General features: G+C 49.8%; 1 protein-coding gene across 6 annotated transcripts in view; it reads left to right on the forward strand.

Moving 5' to 3' along the window:
- ATP2B4 (ATPase plasma membrane Ca2+ transporting 4) overlaps positions 1-13,406 on the forward strand; it is a 93,663-nt gene extending 80,257 nt beyond the window's left edge. For 4 of the 6 annotated variants that reach the window (XM_082703078.1, XM_082703081.1, XM_082703079.1 and 1 more), the window contains 2 exons: positions 101-277; positions 8,815-13,406. In XM_082703078.1, coding sequence (XP_082559204.1) covers positions 101-277; positions 8,815-9,126 — 489 coding nt within the window. In that variant the 3' untranslated portion in view covers positions 9,127-13,406. Of the gene's footprint in view, positions 1-100; positions 278-3,478; positions 3,660-8,814 lie in introns of all 6 variants that reach the window. The other 2 variants (XM_082703082.1, XM_082703083.1) reach the window with 1 other exon arrangement.
- Positions 13,407-16,723: the final 3,317 nt, after the last annotated feature.

A 16,723-nucleotide genomic window follows, 5' to 3' on the forward strand; every position in this document is an offset into this window, starting at 1 on the left:
GAGGCAAAGAGTGACCTACGTGAGGGCCTGACCGTGTGAGCTGCGTGACCGCCCTCTCACCCGGATTCTGGTATCTCCCCTCCACTGCACCTGTTCTCAGATCATCTCCTCGATACCTACCCAATCCTTGAAGTTCCTAAAGGAGGCTGGGCATGGCACCACCAAAGAGGAGATCACCAAGGACGCAGAGGGGCTGGACGAGATTGACCACGCGGAGATGGAGCTGCGCAGAGGCCAGATCCTCTGGTTCCGGGGCCTGAACCGTATCCAGACTCAGGTACTCTGACAGTGGCCTGTCCTCGCTGGGGAGAAGACATCCCTCCGTGTGGGGAGGTGGGGGTTGGGGGAACAGCCGTTCCTGGTGGCTCACATCTCTTCCCTCCCTAAGGCTCGCCGCTGGTGGGCAGCCCGAGCTCCCCTAGCTCCAGGGACCAGCTGCCTGGGTGCCTCTGAGAGGAGAGTAGTCAGAGGGCTCAGAGCCCTGAACACAAACTGGTAGCCTCTTCCTTCAGCTTCTGTTTGGTTCTAAAGCCCATTTTGCCACCCTCCGTGGGGCCAGCAAGCTCCCTGTGTAAGGTCTCTTGCAAGCACCAGACCTGACCTCTGACCTCGGGGTGGGAGATGCTCGGCGTCCTTCCCCGCCCTTCAGGAGAAAGGAGCTAGGCCGCATCTCTAAACCAGCATTGACAGCGTACGCTTCGTGTAAGTCCTCCAGCTGCTGCGAGGGTAACGTAGCTGTTATCTGGAGGGATCTTTGCCAAAGGAACTCACCCTCACATATCTTCCCCACTCATACTTTAAGGCCTTGGTGGGGAATCTGACGGCTCGGTGTATCTAAATGACCAAAGTCTCTCAGTGCCTGAGTATCTTTTGCAGGATTCAGATTTGCTTCCCCAAAAGGAAGAAGCTATAATTTCCTCAAACCTTTTCCCTTCTCGAAATTTCTGAACTGGCATAGATGCTGCCCTTAGGCCCCCTTGCCTGTGGAGCCTTGCTGTAACGTTTTTCTTCCCACTTTCCATGCAGCAACTGTAATCCCCTGCTCCTAGGTGGGCAGCTAGTCTAGGCCCTGGTCATTCTATCACTTTCCCTGTTCTTGCCCTATATGCCTCTATCGTATTAGTCAAGATTTCCGTCTCCAGAGAGCAGGCCTGTTCCTCTCTGCTGATTGGCTGGAGATCCCGGAAACAAGTTCCAGTCTCTAAAATCAGCCTTGCCAATGGCGTAGAAAGTTCCCTAGTCAAGCCCACCTCCTTCAGTCATAGGAAGAGAGATCAAATGAAACCTCCCCACTGCATACCCACTGGGAACCTGTCTCCCATAGGCAAGACCATGATGGGGGTGGGAGGGCAGGGCTAGTTAGGGAACCACTGGGACTCCTTTCCCCTTTCCCGGGTTCCTTCCCCCCAGAGGGGAAGACTCCCCGGGACCTGCAGACACCACCCCACCCTCTAGCCCACTGGCTCCTGTCTCCGAAGCCCTGGTGCTTTCCTTCAGGTCTGTTCCTTTCATAATAACCTGTCTGCTTTTCTTCCTTTCAGGGTCCCTGCCTCCTCTCCTCCTATGTGATTTTTTTTTTTTTTTTCCCTAGCCAGGATTCCCTCGTTCCAGCATCTCCTTGGCCCCTCACCAGTCTTCTGTCCTGGGGGGCTGAGGTTCACGGATCTTCCTTCCCTTCCACTCCCAGTTCCCACTCCTTTGACTCTGTACCCTGGGTTCAGATGCATGGCCTTACGGCGTTGGGCAGACTGCCTTTCCTTGCGGGACCTGGGGTGGCTAGGCGAGAGAGGCATTCAGGCCTATACCTAGGCAGCGAACGCAGCCCTCAAAGATGCCACGGGCACCCAGCCCCTGCCCTCGCGGCGCACACCTGGCCACATAAGCCAGTGAGCCCAGACCCCTGGAGCTCTCTCCTGGCAGCAGCTTGTCAGCTTCAGCAGGATTCACACAAAGCCCCCTGCCGCCGGGTTGTTGATCCTTGCTGTCACTCTAACTGAAACACCTGGGTGATGGCGGGGGCGGCCCAGCAATGGTCCGCTCCTGGTTCCTTTAGTTTAGGGAGACCCAGAAGCACTGGGGAGCAGAAGCTTTGGGAAGGTAACCCTGGGATCCGTGTCCCCTGTGGAGGTGGGGGGACCTGTACCAGTCCCCTCCCCATGTGCAGCGCTTTCCCTCCCACAGGATCAGGCTCCTCTGTCCCCCAGAACTAAAAACTATGTAACGCAATGAAGGGATGGTAGTCTAGCTCAGCCTTTGGTCTGAATCCAGAAACCAACCCTAAACATTGCGTGGCTTCTCAGGAAACTTTATAAATAAGAACAGCTGTCTGCCGCGTAAGGCACCTGCTTTGTCCCCTTCTCACCCGAGGAACTGAAGCCATTCTGGTGAATGGAATCAGCCCTTGGTCTGAATCCTGCAGGCAGTTTTATGACGATTCTACCAGATCCTAAAGGATAAAGGAATTCCTTTTGATTTGTTCCTTGTCACCTAGTGGTCAGGGACCAGGACAGTAGTTTTGTCCCAGGCCCCAAACCAAGACCATCATCGGTAATCAAATGGCATATAATCACCTGTGTCCGAGAGGTAGGACACAAAACTAGAGACCACTTGCTACACTGTTGCCACTGATCACCGCCAGCCAGCATGTCTCACTCCCCCGCCCTCAGTCTAGCTACTGAGTTACTGTCAGACATTGCCAGACATTTTAGCACCCCCAGTGCTGGTGGCACTCTTGCTAAAGAGCCTGGCTGCTGGGTTCCTGAGCTCCCTTCTCGGGCCTTGTCTGTTTCAGCCCAAGGAGAGGGGGCTCTCAGAGCAGACACCCAGAAGCAGGTGAGCCCAGCTGTCGTGGTCTAAGTGCCTTTCTGCCCCGACCACCTAGATGTGGTCTACGACATGCCTCACTTTTTTTCTTTGAACGCAGGAGTTAACTTTCCTGCAAAATCTTCAAAAATCAGTAGTCAACATAATTGGTTCAGAGGTTCCTGACGCCCAAAATTCAGTTGATATATATACTTTCCCTTCTATCTTAAATGACATGCCTTGTTTTTTAAGAGTACAGGTCAACACAACGAATAAGCTGTCACTCTCTGTTAGGAGTCACGGGGTGAGAAGTCCCTTTAAACTGTAGATACTTCTGGACCCCTGCACACTTACAACATCCCTTGTAGGCTGCAAGGGAAGAGAAGACCGGATTCTGGCTGGGTATCTGGCCTCCACGGCAAACTGTTCCTTAAAATTAGTCTGTGGCGCGATTAATGGTTCCCCGCCTCCCCACCCTTTTCCTCCCCATTGCTTTGTGTACGAGGGAAACGAGGGAAACGTCTCTCTTGCTCCTGCTCCTGTCCCCTTCTCCCAGCACTTTCCATCCCCCTCTTCCCTAATCCTCCAGGACCACCCCCTACACCCCCCACCCTCCCCCTTTCTTCCTCTCTCTGGACTGTGGAGCAAAGCTGTCTCACTCTCTGATTCTTTGCAGATCGACGTAATTAACACATTCCAGACGGGAGCTTCTTTTAAGGGAGTCCTAAAGCGACAGACCATGGGGCAGCACCTTGACGTTAGACATGTTCCTAGCTCATCCTATGTAACAGTGGCGCCAGTCACATCTCCCCCCGCCACTTCTGTTCCTGCTGCTGTCTCATCTCCTACTCTGGGCAGTGAGTGAGAGTCTATTATGATGCATGATTTGCTAAAATGACCACAAGAGAGCACGTGGCATCCACTTTAACCAACTGTGGTTATCTTTTCCTTTTGGTTTTTCTGGCCTTTGATCTCTGACTTACGGGAAAAAAGATGGGACCGAAATCCCACTCCCAAACCAGGCTGTGTGCCCTTATATTTTATTTTATTATGTTGAGAAACTATTAAACCGTAACCATTTTAAAGACAGTAATCCTGTTTTCTGAACGTTCCTCTGCATTGCTTGTTTCTTCCTTGAGTTTTTCTGTTTGTTTGTTTGGCTTTACTTTGAGTTGTTGGTTTGTTGGTTGGTTTTGCTTTGTTTGGATATGTTGGTGTTCCTCCCTTCTCCTCCTGCTCCTTTGAGTCTGAACTTGATCTCCTGAGGTTAGAGGTGAGGTTAGGTCAGGAAAAACCCTGCCCTCTCTTCATGGGGCGGGGAAGGGGGCAAGTGTCAGACCTCCTGAAAGAGAGTACAAAAAGATCTACCCTTCCCATGAGTTTTTCTACCAGGAGATCCCTCATCACTGAGCCAGCATTGAACTTGGCCGATAATAACGGTCCTTCTGGGCTACCGCTCTGTTGTGAGCTGACAGTATTGGCGTAGAAGCTATAGCTGAGTGTGAGGAAGAGAAGGTGTTCAGTTCACATGCACAGGGCTGGGTGTCTACCCACAGGGCTGGGTGTTTCACTTTTCAGGGACGTCAAACCAAGCTCTGGTTTAAGAATCCATGTGTTCACATCTGCACAGGACAAATATATACGCAAAGGTCCAAATAACTTACTTTTCCTCACTCCAGCTTTTTTCTTTTTAGGAATTTCTGAAGAGCCAACTTTTATTTTGGTTTGGGGTTTTTTTGCCTCCCCTTTTCCTCTAGTTCGATTGTCTCATCCATAGCCAGCCCTTCTCACCTTATTTTGCACATAAAGTTTCAGGAACCCCTTTCTCAGCCAGCCTATCTGCTGGAATGCTGTCAGTGTTTGACCTAAGATCTGGAGTTCCCGTCAGTAGATGGTGGGATTCTTGCTAATGCTTATGTCTTCCTATTCCGGGGTCATTTTACCTTCCCCAAATGGGACACAGAGAGGAGAGAAGGCTCTTTGCTGATAGTGCTATTATGGTATTTGGTGGGGAAGAAGTCTCTGTGTATTAAGTCTATTGTGAGCTTCAGATATTTGACTATTTTATTTATCTCTTCTACCCCCACTTTCACCCTACCCCCTCAAGCCCCCAAAACCCCTGAAGGAGGGTGCACTAAAGAAAGAACAGGTGCATTGTCCGTGGTTCACGTGATTGGGAGCTAAACAGGCTGACCAGAGACCAGACTTAAGTTATTTGTTGTCTTTGTGGCCAAATGTAAAAGTGTTCTGGTGTGAGGTATGAGGGGTGGGTTTTGTATAGACACATATTTCTTTAGGCCCAAAAGCAGTCAAAGAACTGAGTAAGTCTTACCCTGCAAATATCTAAGAGCTTCTCCCTCTAGTTCTTCCATATGCCTCTCTTACTTCTCTTTTTCTTCTAGCTTTTCCCTGCCCTTCTAACTCGTGCCTGTTCTTTTTTAATGATGCCTTTCTGTGAGGAAGGGCTAGTGTCAGCCGTCCCAGCAATTTGAAGGTAGAAAGACACTAAGCAGAAGATAGAAACCCATTGCGCTCTTATGGAATTGCCAATAGAGGGTAAGCCACTGACCCTCAAAGGCAGAAATTGGTCAGGAGACACAGCCACACCTGCTCTCTCTCCAGCTCCTCCTCCTTACCTGGACGTCTTAGAAGAAACAGTCACGCATTTCAGGACCCCAGCCCACATTCCAGATCTCCAAGTGAATTCAGTTATTTGTCTAACCTTCAGTAAATAAATCTTGAAGATTTCCCTCTCTAGGAAAGCTCTAATCCCTTCTCTTCCCCTGGTTTCCGAAAAAAGAACAGAAGACTCTGGAATCTAGCTGGAGAAAGGGAGTCTTCATCTGCCCATTCACTGGGCTCCAGTGAGTGCTTCTAGCCTTCATGCCTGATTGAAAGTCCGACCTCACTGGGACTCCTGAGAACCGAGAAAGACTTGCCCTTCAGTCAGCCACTTCTTCCTGTAGGCAGGAACCCCAGAAAAGCCACTTCCCGGAGGTTTGGAGGGACAATAACTGGGGAAGGAAAGGCTGACTGGCTGAGTGGAGAATGCCTACAGCTTTCCCAGCACCCGCTAGCCACGTCCTGTTCCCTGTACCCCGTTCACGCACCAGGCCTCAGGGAAGCAGGTTGCCCCCTTTGCTTGGGGTGGATTGATGGGCATGTACCTTTGTGATCATCAGCATGTGGTACGTGTTCTCTGAGGCCATGTTGGAGGTGAGCAGCATCGTGACAGCCCCCAGCTCTCCACCCCTCACCCTTCTCTCCGCCACCAGGCCACTAGATGGGCCGCCAGCTCCCTGACTCCTCTTCCTTCGACCTTCCCTTGCAGGATGCTGCTTTCCCTTTAGATTCTAGAAGCCCTTCAGTCTAGCCGGATGACTGTTCCTTGCTCCCCGAAAGACATTTTCTTCATTTTTTCCATCTACCCATTCTGATTCACTTTCATCTCCCTTATTTTTTGCCTATAACAGTGATATTGATCACCCCAACAGGTAAGAGGAAAAACCAGAAAACAGGGCTCCAGACCCTGACCCTAACCCCCATTTTTAAGAATCTGTTTTCTCTACTGGACTTCACATACAATTATTTTTATTAAGTATTCAGTTGCTTCAAAAAAAAAAAAAATGGAAGCAAGATGTTTGAAAATTACTGATATTGAAGATAACCAGCTGGTGGGATAAAGGTACCTTTCTTCTCCAGCACTTGTTAAAAACTCGGAAATTTCAAGAGCAGGTCCAAAGTGTGGGCTCTGTCATCCCTCCTACAGGGGCTAGTATGACTTTGAACCCATCTATTAACCAGGGAGAAAGCACTGGGTTTGGGCTGGCTTCATCCAAGGTGCCTTGCTCTCAGATTTGACGGAGATCGGTGAAAGCTTGGGGCCTCCAGAAGACCAGATGGAGCCTCTGCTCCATCTGATCTCACCCAGGTCTGGAGCAAAGAGAACATGTCAGGTAAAACTCACCCATCAGATGGTCGACAGCAATCACAGAAGGATGGAAACGTAGGTCCTTACTTTCTGTTCCACAGGGCACATGTGCACCCAGGTCCCTTGCTTCCTCTTGGCTGAAGCATGGAGCCAATTCTGCTGAGTGCCAGAGAGTCCCCTGCCTTCTTTTTAAAGATTTTATTTATTTATTTGACGGACAGAGATCACAAGTAGGCAGGGAGGCAGGCAGAGAGAGAGGAAGGGAAGCAGGCTCCCTGCTGAGCAGAGAGCCCGATGAGGGGCTTGATCCCAGGACCCTGAGATCATGACCTGAGCCCAAGGTCCCCCAATCCCTTGCCTTCTAAGCTCTGGGCACCCTCCGTCCTGGGGGGGGGGGGGGTCTGCCAGGCTGTCGTGGAGTGAGGCGAGATAAGGAAAGCCATAGCCAGCAAAGACACAACTTCAGTAAGTCCTCTTTGTGTATTGGTTTTGGAGAGTCTATCCAGTGTAGAAGGCATTGCCTGACTCTCTCTGTCTCTGCTGTCGGCACATTCTTGCCTCTTCTCCAGGGACATATTCATTGCTGAAACAGCAGAGGCATGGAGGAGGGGCCCCAGGCCAACATTCAGCATTCCCTCCTTTGCTCCTCCTACCACAGCCGTCTCTCCTGCATCAGCCTCACTTCTTTCCTGAGGGAAGAATTTTTGGACAAGACTAGATCAGCCTCCTCCCCATGACTAACACTGTCCTCCAGCCACCTGCCTTCCCCCCGGCCTCTCTCTCCAACTTCTCGGCATCCAGCCTACGGCCCCAACCCATTCTGCCAACCCAGGTTCTAAACCAGACTTCAGAGAGGCCTCCCATTCAGAAAAGCAGGCTGCCAAAGGAGCTGATGCCCGTGGATGAGGCAAAGGCTGGCCCCGGGAATCAGTTGCTCTTAATTTTTTTTCCTTTTCCCCCAATTGACTGAATCCCTTCCCTTATTTTGTGCGGTAAAAAGAGACTTCGACACGTACAGGGCCGTGCGTTTCCCTCTGCCCACTGAAGCCACGTGGTATCTCCATTCCTCCATTCTCCATCCACCTCCTCAGAAAAGCCGCTTCTCTGTAGCACAGCCTCCGACCCGGGGGGTTTCTCTCCTGATGCTGTCCCTTCCCTGCTCCACGTAAGGTCATGCTCCCCTTCCCAATGTCGCCACAGCTGCAGAAAGCTGCAGGCCAGGCACACGTGCAGTGCCCCAGAGGCATGGACGCACACTTGAACCGTGACAGCCAGCTCTTCTCTCTGTAGTCAGGAGGAAGGCATCTTCTCGTACCCGTGGTTTAGCCCCATCTGCCAGGGGAGGGATGGGAGGGGCAGACTTCTGCTGTCTTGGGGGGAAGGGGACATGGCAGAGGTTGTGGGATGCAAATAGATGCATGTTCCCTGACCCAAAGAGCAATGATTAAACCAGAGAGTATAATTTCTTGCATGCTGCTGACACAAATGATGAGTGTTTGGTCTGCCTTGCTGCACGGTATCCATCGCCACTTATCGCCTGAAGCATCTTATGTACGGACTGGTATGCGTTCGACCCTTTAAGGGCTTTAAACCGATAACTCCAGTGTGCAGTTTTTCCACCCCACGTTCACAAAATGTCTGGCCTCGACACAGAAAGCCACATGTCTGAATCATCTTTTAAGTTCGGCTGTTCATTTGCACCTGGTTCCCATGTCCTTGCCCTCATCCAAAAGAACTAATGAATCCTTGTTTTCTGTTTCGTTTGAAGAATGGATTGTTTGGGAATGCTAACTTTGCTTTGGGTTTTCTACATTTTTTTTTTTTTAATGCAGCTTTGAAATATTCAGCTGTTTGCCATTACTCACCCTACGCCACACCCATGCTTGAAAGTTGACGTTCCTCATTCCTCGTGTTCCCTAATCTCTTCTCATGTGTTTGGTTTTGGTTGCTGAGCCATAGTGTTTTGTAGTTGGGGTTTTGTTTCTCTCCTCAAGCCACCAGTTCTTTGTTGTCCTAGCCAATTCTCACCTTTGTGTTTTCTCATTCCCCTTTTCCTTCCCACCCACCCCCCCCCCGTATAGATCAAAGTGGTCAAAGCGTTCCATAGTTCCCTCCATGAAAGTATTCAGAAACCCAAGAACCAAAACTCCATCCACAACTTCATGACCCACCCTGAATTCGCCATAGATGAGGAAGTGCCACGAACACCGCTCCTGGATGAACACGAGGAGGAAAATCTTGACAATCCTACGTCTGGGACTAGGGCGCTCCTGTTGGATGGTGAGGTCACGCCGTACGCCAACAAGAACAACAACGCGGTGGACTGCAGCCAAGTGCAAATTGTCGCCTCCCACTCAGACAGCCCTCTGCACAGCCTGGAGACGTCCGTTTGAACTTCGTCCTCCGGCTCCCATCCCCGCTTTCCCCGTGTCCTTTTTCATCTGTCCCATCTGTAAGGTGACGATGGGACTTCACTGTCGTGTCAGCTGTTCCCAAGTGTGTGTGAACCCCCATCTGACCATGAAGAGGCAGGAGCACAGACCTCCGAGGATTTCAACTTCAACTTGAGTTGGGGTTTGTAGCAGGACCCACTCGAACCCCAGGCACGTAGCGAATGGTAGGGTCTACTCCTTGGGTGTGTCCGCTGTCATTTTTAAAGAAATGATGACAATTCTCTCGGCGTGTCCCCAACCCAGACTCTCCCCAGTATGCATATGTATGTTACCATCTCCTGACTTCAAGATTTTACCCTACGAGTCTGTGCCATTTATAAGCTAAGTCGAGGGTTCCAAGAGACAAACGTTCCCAAATGAAATGTGTAGAGGCAGGAATGGAATGTATAGAATCAGCCTATAGAGCAAGTGTTTTTAAAATGACTTTCCCATTTTCAAAACTTACACCTAAAACCCTCTAGCTCTTTCTGCCTTTCTAGTCAAACCTGCCTACGGTTCTTTTGGTCTTTTGTGACCACTGTGTGCCCTACCTTCACTCTTTCTTTTTCTTTTTTTACTTTTTTTTCCTTTTTTTCTTTTAAAGTTGTGATGATTAGGAAAGTGGAGTGGACATGGCTGAATTGGGTCAACTTTGGCCATTCTCCCTTCTGGCCCCAATGGAATCCTTAGCTTAGTCCTAGAGGCAGGGAGGTTGCTTTGCTAATAGGATCCCCTTGAAGCAACTGAGAGCTGGTAAGAATGTGTTTCTGTGGTTGCCAGGTTACTTTCCACTTCTGAACTGCCGTCTTGTCAGGTGTGTGTCCTTCCTAAGTGCTAGGGAGATGAGCCTTGACCATGAAGTTTGCATAGGCTCATTATATAGTTTTGACTGTAAGCCCAAGCTTTCTTCTGTTCTTAAAGTGGTGGCAAAAGAATGGATTGAGAAAGGCCCTGCCTCCTTACTAGCCTGGGATCCCCAAGGACCAGCAGCAGGCAGGTCCAGGACAAGACAGACCATCAAAGCCAACTCTTCTGCCATCCTCCCTGGGTTGACCACTACTACTTTCAAAGCCTTCTGCCAAGGTTCTTCTAGGACAGGCCCTGCTTGTTGGGGGAGTGAGTACTGAGAAGCCTTGGGAGAGGCCAAAGGGCCATACTAGCAGGTTCTGAGAAACCTTCCTCTGAGAAACCAGACACCTTGAGCTTCGGTGCCCAAGTACCAGCTTTGACACACCCCTCAGCTTTGTCATTCTGCTCTGTCGTGACCTCTAACCCATCCGGTCACTCAACAGTCCCCAGCCTTTCTTATATGTTCTGCTTTTGAAAATATGCATCCCAAGTGGGCTCCAGTGACATTTTGCTGACTTAAAGGAGCAAAAGACCCACCTTGAAATGTTCTCCTTCCTCTCTTCCTTTTTCCCACATGCCCCACTCAAGGCCCTCTCTAGAATGTGCTTGACTGCTGCACGATTAAGCCCTGTGCCTTCTTTCCCTGAACACTGCCCAAAGCATCCCCTTCCCACCTGCCTCTACGGAGCTGGGGACCTCACTAGGAGACTTTTTTAAGTATTTCTTAATGGGACAAGGTGGAACCACGTTTGCGGGAGCTCCATTTTTATCCCTGCTGATGTTGACGTCAGCTCTTCTGTGCAGGGGTCCGTGAACTCATGCCTACCAATTCCCATGAAAGAAATGATGGGAGTGGGGGGATGGAGCTCGAGGCTCTTGTGAACTGCCAAATTTCCACTTGTGAGAGTAAGGCGGCCTGAACCCATGTTCTCCAGCCTTCTCTTCGGGATCCCTCCTCCCTCACCCCTTCCACCCGGGCTGTCTGAGGCAGGAAGAGCAAAGAACCAATACCGCCTGCCCAACCCCATTACTGCGCAACCCGCTAGATTTGATTTGGGTTTTGTAAAGGTCACATGCTTCAGCAATCTTTTCTCTGTCTTAAATCCTCATGTGGGAGCAAAACAGCTCACCTGAGGTGTTAGGTGTACACATATTTATTAAGTACTTTGGGAGATTTCGTTCTGTCAAGTCTTTTCTTACCTCAGATCAGTTTTGAAAACAAGCCAATAACAAACTTCGGAGGCTATTGTACCATTCCTGCTCCCAAAAGACTCTCATGGTGCCTGACAGGTTACTCTTGAAGGCTTGTGTCTACTTGTTTAAAGTCAATGGCTTTTGTGTGTCTTCTAGTTTCCATGGTAGGAGAGAAAATAGAGAATATTATGCAAAAATATATAGTTTTCTTTAGCTCAGAAATGGATATTTTTGAGTCAGCCATATGTATTTGTTTAAAGGATTTGACGTAAAGTGCTGTCGTGTTACCCTGTGGAAGGAGCACAAAACCAGCTGTTTGACATGACAGGCGAATTTGTATATTTGCGACTGGTTTTAAAACCAACGCACCATACTTCCTTTCTCCAAACAGCCATCTTTATACTTAGCGGGGGGAAAATGTGTTGGGTTCTAGACTTTTTTAATATAAATTTTGTTGATATGGAATTGAGTAAGTTTAAGTGTTTATGTGCATATGTTTTTTATATAAGTTTTTTTTCTATTCAGTTTTAGTGATCCAACTGGCAGTGAGTAAATATGGCGTAAGTTAATAAAGCTTTCCGCCCATATGGTGCTTTCGATCTGAAAAGGGTCGGATGGGGAGAAGGTGAGATAATTCTCCTAGAGAAACCTAGGAAAGCGGGCAGTGGGCTGTGGATGGGAAGGAAAGCAGCCAGCGAGAAATGAGTGTATGATCCCCCCACCCCCACCGCAATAAAGATGGGTGCCAGGCTTTTTCGTAACCAGCAATCAGGGTCAGGGGCCTTGCCTGGATGTGTTTCTTTTGATGAGTAACTGGCAGAGTGGTACCCAAGGTGTGACTATCTCTCGGGCTGCAAGGATGCTTTGATTGGGGGTTTGCATTCACCCAGAAACATGGGTTCTTTCACCCATGTTTACGGGTTCTTTGCCCTGGGAGTTTTCCATTAGTGAGTTTTTGTGCAAGGCTCCGATTTGGGACTTCCCCTCCCCTAGAAAGGTCGTGTGCGATCTGTGAGATGGGGGAGAGAGTTCTAAGTGGAAGTCACAAAGGCTGGTTCTAACCCGCGATGACCATCTCGGGGCTAGGTCCTTCCCAGAGGTGCCCTCTGCCCTCTGAAATGATGACTCCCCATCCCCAAAGGTGTCAGCGAGATCACCTCGCGATCCTTCTGACACCCGTGGGTTCTGTAGGGTCTGAGATTCTTCTTCCACTCAAGCTTCAGAGGGGAGAGTCTGTACAGTGGTATCTGCGCGATTACCTCACTGCCGAAAACCCAGGAAGGTGCGGCAAGTCCGCATGCAGCCTCCAAATGCCTCACCTCCTTCCTCTCCTGCTTCCTTGACCTGGTGATCGCTCTCAGCAGCCCGTGATACCATCACAAAGTGCGCACGTCCTCACTTCCCGCATCTAGGGACCACCCACCGCAGCGGCGGGACGAGGCACAGGTCAACACCTGCTATTCTGAAGCCATTCCAGCCTTTCCCTCAGAATAGACCAGATGCCCTTCCATGTAGCTCAGTGCCAGTGCCTCGCCTGCCCAGCCCTGCTGTCAGGCCTGCTGTCCCCTTTCCTCTTGATGAGGAGAGACGGAGGGAAGGGAGCTCCCGGTGACCGAATTGGCCTTTGGTTCGCATTTGCTCCCCATCTGTATATATGCCATATGTGAACATGCCGGACGTACGTGCCAACAAGATCTATCTCCGTTGTGCTTTTCAAATCAGCACGCAGATAGGAATTTCGAGTTTCTTCTTCTTTTTTTTCCCCCCCAGTAACGAGTAGAACAAGCACTGGTATTTTTGTACAAAAAAGGAAAACAAACAAAAGATTGACGGTTGTGGTCTGCATGACATAAAGCAAACACAGTGACACCCAAGGAATGTGTACCCCAGCGTGTGTTGCCATAATCTGCCTTTGGCTTAACGGTGTTTGCATTCGGCTATTATTTAAGCTCTCTGTACAATGTTTTGCATGTATTTATATGGTTCTTTGGGGGGGGGAATGCTGTAAACTGGCAAATCTGAAATTTAAATATGTTGTCCACTGAGTCGGGAAGAAGAGGAGTTTGGAAAGATGGGATTAAAAAGGGATAATCTTATTATTATTATTTTTTTTTTTTTGGAAACCAATAAAGCTTGTTGCAGATGAGCAGAAACCAGTACTGCTGTGCACCGAGAATAAAAACCCGTGCCCACCAGTACCTGTGCTGTCCTCAATGTGTCTCCACTCGTGGGTGATGTCACTGGAGTTTGAGAAGGGACTCGCCACAGCCGCATCAAGACCCCTGACCATGCAAGCCCGGCACTCAGCTTGTCACTGGCCCCTTTCACACTTCCCCTGCCAACACGGCCCTCTGGCCCCTCGTGGTCCCGCTTGCCAGGGCTATGCGCTAGCAGGACATGGCTTGGCTCAGCTTGCTTTGGGCGGAGTCCATAGTTGGGGCACGTGAAGCCAGAGGTGAACCTGGAAGGATGACAGTCCTTTCTTATTCTCTTTGCCCTTTTTTTCATTTGTTTGGTTTTTGTTAATGAAATACATTCTGGACCAATTCATTCCTCTGATACCAGCACCTTTTTTTCCTATCTTGCCTCTGGGGCTCTCCTGTCCCTCTTTTCACCCAAGTTTTTGTTCTGTTCCATTCTGTTAATTGTTCCATTCACCGACCATTGAGGCCCCCGGTTTGGGCCAAAACAGCTTCCTGGCAGGTCATCTGGGTTCTGAACTTTCGTATCTCAGAACTCAGAACTCCCTGCACCTTTCATCCCGGCGCTCCATCAAGTTCCCTGCTGTCTCTGAACACATCAAAGGGAGGAAAGGACTTTGTGGGCTCCCCATGGTCTGCTAGGAAAAGTATGATAGAGAAAGACAGCCCAAACTCTGCCGGCTGTTTGAACAGGCTGCTTCTGAAGGCAGAGCCCGCCCTGGAGGGAAAAGCTTCTGGAGTATGAATTCTCATCCCCACCTCTCCTGCCTGCCCCAGCTCGCACTCCAGGGGCACAGGCACACTGCCTACTTCCTTTCTTTAAAACAGGCTAGGGGAGAAAAAATGAATAATACACAACGGGGGATAGGTCTTGTTTGATAACAGAAGTCATTCACAAAACAGAACTAGTCTCTTTTTCCTATTATAGTTTCCCTCCCAATTACCCTTGCTAGAAGAAAGGGGTGCAAAGCACACAGGCAGGCAGACACACACACACACACACACACAGCTAGAGTCCTTTCTAAAGCTTGGGCCTGGATTGCCCCTTGTCCTCACCCTGTCTTCCTTGGACCTAGGATCTGTGCCTCTCTACGAGCCCAAACTGAATCTTAAACATCTACGCCTCCTAACCCCAGTGCATGGTGAGATGTGGAGAAAGCTTCAGAGTAGCTCCCTGGTCAAGACCAGTGGAGCGTCGGGTATTGTTTTAATGGCATCTAGAGCCAGCTCAGTTCCTTGGCCTGAGCGACGGCACAGAAAAGCACATGCTCTTCTGTCTCTTTCCCCACCCCCAATTCTAGAAAAGCATAATTGCCCCGCCTTCCACCTTTAATAATGGTTTGCAAGCCTTCCTAAGCCACCATATCCTTTCCCTGCGGTCACTGGGTTTGTCTAAAGCTCTCCACCGAGACTCACTGGTCCCCTCCCAAGTGCACACACAACCAGGCAACTCCCTGCTGATTTACTCGGTGGCCCATCCAAAGGTCATTGCATACCGACAAGCTGGTGACCAGCCCCTGACCTGGATCTGTTAGGGCATAGCCTTCATGTCACCGTAAGCAGGAAGGAAGGTAGAAATGGCACAGCCTCTACCAGCAAATACTTGGGAAACCCTGTTATAAATAAAACCTGTAAACACGCTGCCATGTTGGTGGTGTCATGAACGCTCAGTTGTCCCCAACATGAACCCAAGCCATGAGAGACGACAGGCTGCTGGATCCCTAGACCGCCCTCCTTTAGCCTTGAGAGGGCGTGCCTTCTGGGCTTGGCCATATCCTGACGCAGAACGAATCCTCCATCTTCACCTCTCCCAAACTTGTGTCAGAGAATACTTTTCTGTCCTCAGAAGCTGCACACATAGAAGGGAGCAGTCCCTTTGGAATGACCTCCCTCTGCCATCCCCTCAGAGGCTAGTGGCAAAATAAGAATGTCGCTTCACCCTGACAAGGCGACCCGCCTCCTAGGAAAGCCAAACGACTGTTGGAAGCTTGGCTTCTGCTCAGGAAATCTGAGCCAGGGGAGTGACCAGAACCATCTGAATCGCTGGAGGCTTCACACTCCAAGGTGGGTGCCTCCACCTCTGCCCTTGGATAGACCTGGCCCCTGCGTTCAGGATCATCCAAACCCAGTTTCTCCTGTGTCCCCTGTAATAAGAGGTCTCAGGGAGCCCCCTCCAGACACAGCACTGTCGGTCAGCTTATAGGGGTTTTTGGCCTCATACCAGGCCCCGTAACACCATGTTGAAGGACTGGGAGGTGTGTTTTAGAACTCCAGATGCCCATGGGTTGGCCTTACTGAAAGTAAGTACACATAAGAGCTTAGTGGAAAGAGGAAGTGAAGCTGAGGACGTCAGGGTCAGGGACTAGCAATGGCCTTCAGCTCCCGTAAGAGGGAGAACTAATACTCCTGTGGTAATCCAGAACCTTTCGTGTGAGTCAGGAATCCCAGCATCTGGGGTGCCTGGGTGACTCAGTGGGTTAAGGCCTCTGCTTTTGGCTCAGGTCATGATTCCAGGGTCTTGGGATCAAGTCCCGCATCGGGTTCCCTGCTCAGCAGCGGGCCTGCTTCCTCCTTTCTCTCTCTGCCTGCCTCTCTGCCTACTTTTGGTCTCTGTCTCTCAAATAAATAAAATCTTTAAAAAAAAAAAAAAAAGAATCCCTGCATCTTCCCTACCTAACCTTAGGAACTGAAACTGCTGCCGATCGAGTAGGAGAGAAAAGGGGTTCAAATCTTTGCTGCTCACCCCATGGCAGAGGTTCTGAAACAGAGAAGTTGGGGAGGTAGAGTAAGATGCCCAGGGGGGGCAGGAGACCCGCATCCCCAACTGCGCCTCTTGAGTGGCTTGATTTTCCATCTGGACAAGGAGACAGGTGAAGCACATCAGTGATTTTCAGATTACACTTTGAAGATCCGAAAGACATTCTTTAGAGATGATTCAGAGCCCACAGGTGTTCAACAAAAATAGCTTTAAAAAAATCATATTTAGCCTATAGGTCAGTGATAGCTTTGAAAAAAAAAATGCCTTAAAGTTACTGTGAACGGGTCCTCTCTGAGGTCCCTACCGGCTCCGAAATGATCCAAACGTGGGTGACACCATAACAGCAAGACTTGTGGAATTAGATACACGAGCAATCCTTATTTGGATCCTGTCTTGATGGTTTCCCATTATAATCACCCACGTAAGCATAAACACAATAGAGTCAAACTTAGTGATTGGCATCCATCCATCCTGCTAAGATGGCCATCTAGCTGATTCACCTTTGGAATTTGTTGTAAAGAGAGCAGTGGTCCGGAGATGCAGAAATCTCATGCAG

The sequence above is a fragment of the Mustela nivalis genome (assembly GCF_964662115.1).
Source record: "Mustela nivalis genome assembly, chromosome: 16".
Lineage (NCBI taxonomy): Eukaryota > Metazoa > Chordata > Mammalia > Carnivora > Mustelidae > Mustela > Mustela nivalis.